The 4,334-nt window shown below is 47.9% G+C and overlaps 1 protein-coding gene across 1 annotated transcript; it reads right to left on the reverse strand.

The window, feature by feature from the left end:
• Positions 1-536: 536 nt before the first annotated feature.
• Positions 537-3,122, reverse strand: LOC123522712 (interleukin-6-like). Its single transcript, XM_045299463.1, has 2 exons — positions 2,955-3,122; positions 537-1,208 (listed from the first exon to the last, which is right to left on the reverse strand). The coding sequence occupies exons 1-2, from the start codon at positions 3,120-3,122 to the stop codon at positions 537-539; spliced, it is 840 nt and encodes a 279-aa protein (XP_045155398.1).
• Between the last annotated feature and the right edge of the window lie 1,212 nt (positions 3,123-4,334).

Below are 4,334 nucleotides of genomic sequence, written 5' to 3' on the forward strand. Positions count from 1 at the left end.
TCTGGGTGGAAGAATTCCTTCCCTTGGAAGTAACACCCCCGGACTGAAAAGCATGGCTGCGGGGGTAGGAAGCACAAAATGCCGTGAGTGGGTTCCTTTTTTTGTTTTTAATCATTTTATTAGGTTGCTCATACAACTTTTTTTTTTTCATTTTAAAAATGTAATTTATTGGTTTTAAAAAATTTAAACATGCAAATACAATATGACTATTTCTTTAACAATAGGTTCAAATGAGCAGTTTATGTGAGGTAAGCTGACAGTTCCATGAAATGATCTGCCTCTGGGAAGGATGAGGATCTCCAAGCTGCAGAGCCATTTCACCGTATTATGTCATCTCCAATGGCATTTCATAAAAATATCATTTTTATAAATTCACTTGAGTGACAGATTTAAGTATCAGAACAATGAAGTATCATTCTAATGCTTACATACTTTTTAGTTCTTCATAGAGAACTAGATAAGTTATGTGCCCACCAGCCATGTTTCTGACCTGGTGAAGGAATGCCCACGAACTGCAATGACCATGAATGTCCCGGCTACATTAGCCAAACAGCCCTCACGATGAACTGAATGAACTTCTCCAAGCTTTGAAGGCTGAGGTTAATCGTTGTATTCTTCAGCCACTTGATGTTTACCTGCCACGTGGGCAGCTCAGTGGCACTTGTGGTTGGGTCAGGGGTGGCTATTTCATTTGGATGGTTTTCCTTCAGGAGCTGGATCAGTGCTTTGATGCTCTTCAGCACACCTGAGAGCTTTCTGTTCTCTTCTTCCAAAGTGTTCCCCACGAATTTCATGTAGCTGTGGAACTGTGAAAGGCCAGTGATGATTCTCCTCAGGCAAGTCTCCTTGTTGAATCCATCTTGGAAGCATCTGTCTTCTTCTCTCATCTTTGGAAGGTTCAGATTGTTTTCTGCCAGTGCTCTCCTGCTGTTTTCACATTTGTCTTTTTTATCACATATCTCCTTTCTCAGTTCCTCGACTTGGGAGAGAGTGGACATCAGGACGTCCAGAATTTCTTTTGAAGAGGTGCGTGGTGTGTCTGAGATGGCATCACCTTTAGAATCTCCTTCCAGGGGTCTCGGAGTAGGGAATGCAGAAGCCATCATCAGGAGAAGCCCCAGGGAGAAGGCGACTGGACTGAAGGTGCTTGTTGAGAGGGACTTCATAGTTGAGTTTCTGATGGGCAGATGCAGCGCTCTTATGTTCCTCTTCAGTCCGGACGTCAGTCAAGGGAAGGGCCTCGGCTTCTTCTGGAACTTGTGGTCACACCGCTGGTTCCCAGTATGACTTGACTTGCTGAATCCATAGGTAGCTCCGGGACGGCCATGATACCAGCAGCCAGGTCTGCGCAGAGAGCGCTCATACAACTCTTATCACAATCCATACACACATCAATTGTGTAAAGCACATGTGTACATTCATTGCCTTCATCATTCTCAAAACATTTCCTCTGCACTTAAGCCCCCTGCATTAGGTCCTCATTTTTCCCCTCCCTCCCCCTCCCTCATGAGCCCTTGATAGTTTATAAATTGGTATTTTGTCATATCTTGCCCTGTCCGACGTCTCCCTTCATCCACTTTTCTGTTGTCCGTCCCCAGGGAGGAGGTCACATACAGTTCCTTGTAATCGGTTCCCTCTTTCCAACCCACTCTCCCTCTACCCTCCTAGTATCAACAGGTGAGTGGGTTCTTAAGAGAAGCAGTCCCATTTACCCTCCTTGGTTCCTGAACATATGAATTCCTTCGATTGGAAAAAGAGCACCATGTATTGGACACCGGTGTAGAGCAGACACAGCCTCCCGGAGAACATAGCCCCGGATCTCTGCAAAGTGTCGCCCCCAGGCTGATGCTGTGTTGTGTTTTCAGAAGTCCGTTCTATCATGCCATCCAGGCCGTTGCTTCTGGATGAGGGGAACATGGTAAGACCAGTGGATTGCAGGTGTATGGGCCCACGGCTGCACTTCATTTGCTGTGAAGTGAGTTCCCTGATCTGAGGCAATGCTGTGTGGGATGCCATGCTGGTGGATGAGGTATTTTTTAAGTCTACAAATGGTAGCTTTGGTAAAAGGTGTATCCTCGGGACCTTCCCTCTGTGGATCTGTGGGCTTATCCCTATAAATCCATTCTAGCACGCCAATCCCCTCGGCTTTGGGATGTCTTCTCTCGTATACCGTGATAAGTCTGGAGCTTCAACTTGACTTTGTGTGGACCATCTTACATCCCGGGCTTCATGGAACAAACCAAAGAAACGATTAGATCCTCCTTTACCTCGGGAGCCGGGACACTGAACGAAGAATCCATGCTTAGTGGGTCCATGTCAATAAACTCAGACCGATCCAGGCTTCTGAATATTCCTTGCACCATTATCCAACACCCTTAATAACCATTCCCATACATGTTCTTCAGGTTTCTGTATGAATATATTAGAAAACTCCAGCAATTCTATTTTTTTTTTTTTGTTTAAACCCATTGTATTTTTAGACAACTTACACAATGTTTTTTCCTTTCCTTTAAAAAAAAAATGCCTCCCCTCCAAATAAATGCAGGTCAAAAGTAAACACGAACTCAAGACAACCTCGGCTCTGCTTTCAGAGTGGGTGACTTGTGGAGGGGAGGCTGGTTAGGATCATGAGCTGCCCGTGCATTAACATGTCTCCATCTCTCAGCAATCCTGAAAGAGGATCGAATACCGGGTCACGCCATCCTCCCGGTGGTCCAGCAGAGCAACCCGGCCCTCTGGATTCACGTTCTCACCCAGAAAGGAAGCATCGCTTTTGAAATGTGCAAGGGCGCCCTTGGTCGGTTCTGCAGCCCCGTCATAAAGGCTATACCCTTGCTGGTTTCTGTTCTGCGAGCTTGCCTTTGATTGATGTCGCCTGGTCTCCGCTGTGCTTCTTGTCGGCATCTGTGGGGAAGCTGGTTTCCTCCAGGGATGGTTCCTGACAACATCCACACCGGTGACCACGGTGCTTCCTGATCCAGCGCCCGGGGGCCTTCAGCCGAGGCATTGCCACCGATGAGCGAGTCTTCGATGTGACCTGTCCTGCGGTCCATCTTCCCTCCACTTCCAGCCACAGCCCGTCTGTCCGCGATCTCCCGGATCTTGTAGATGTCGGAGAACATCTAAGGTCCGCATAGGTGATCAGGATGGCGGCTAGAGGGAGCGGGGAGCTCTGAGCGAGCACGGTGCAGCAGGAGCGGCACCCGGGGACAGGGAATCCTGGGGAAAGGAGGAGCACACTCCAGCAATTCTTTAGGACCTAGTGAACCTCTTCCTGGGTCACCTTCTGAAGCTCACGTCGGGAACTCCCTGTGACTTCAGTCAGGCTGTAGAGGTGATAATGGGCGAGGAAGATGCTTCTTGGGAACAGGTAGCTCTTGTCTTGTAAGGCATTTGCCAGGAGATGCTTCTGCTGCAGCCCCAAGTGACATGGCGGCGTGCACCGTTGAGCCACTCTCCGGTGTGAGCGGGGCTCGAGTGATTTCACTGAGAGTGGCTTCGTCTTTTCAGAGGGGAGGGCTGGAGCTGGTACTGAGGGGTTCAGTGGAATCTACGGTCCCGGTGTTTCTGTCTTTGGATTATCAGCCCACATACTCCCCCGCTCAAGTTTCAGAGTCCCATGTCCTTCCAATCCGTGCTGGAGCTGTACTGGCAGACATCTTCCTACATGGAGTAGTAAGCTGGCATTACAACCCAGCTACTCGTAGGATAAGACGCTGGGCTTGGTTTTCAGCAAGATCGGTTCTGTAGTAGAAGAGGGAAGGCTTTCTGACGTGGCACCCACAGAAGCGCTGAGGTCTTTTATTCTTTGGCATGTGAGCCGGGCTTCTGAAGTTCTGAGTTCACCTCTTTCCTCCACCAATTTGTCTATTGTAAGTAGTACCAACCAACCCGCTCTCCTATACTTCTCATTCTGATAAAATGGTAGAAAGATATCAAACAAGCTATCACCCCGAGCCTCGTTTCTCACCAATACTTCCTCTATCAGTGGTGCTACTTGGGGTATTATCTTTGGCACCTTACACCATGGGTTAAGGGTGCCCTCTTTACTGATAGTGACAGACCAATACCCATCTCTATGGAGACAGAGGCAGAGTGCTCCATGCCGTTAGGCCTAATCAGTCCTGAAAACCAATTTAGAGAACTCATCTTTACAATTTTGCTTCTCTAGAACCCCTCCTGGTACCAAATGTATTAAGTCAGATTCTCTAGAGACGCAAACCCAATGATAGTTGGACGTGTGTAAAAAATAGAAAAAGATTTATATCCAGAAATGGCTTACACAGCTGTAGAAGTGGGTAACTCCATCTGGTTCAAATCGGTGGGTCAGATGT

The sequence above is a fragment of the Echinops telfairi genome, unplaced genomic scaffold (genome assembly GCF_000313985.2).
Source record: "Echinops telfairi isolate 266 unplaced genomic scaffold, ASM31398v2 ScPeMD7_7458;HRSCAF=8496, whole genome shotgun sequence".
NCBI lineage: Eukaryota > Metazoa > Chordata > Mammalia > Afrosoricida > Tenrecidae > Echinops > Echinops telfairi.

What these genes read in the sequence shown, in the direction of transcription:
- LOC123522712 (XM_045299463.1), bottom strand. Translation starts at nt 3,122, where the DNA reads ATGTTCTCCGACATCTACAAGATCCGGGAGATCGCGGACAGACGGGCT. An exon ending in AGGAAGCACCGTGGTCACCG is followed by an intron (nt 1,209 to 2,954) that starts GTGTGGATGTTG and finishes TCCGGACTGAAG; the next exon opens with AGGAACATAAGAGCGCTGCA.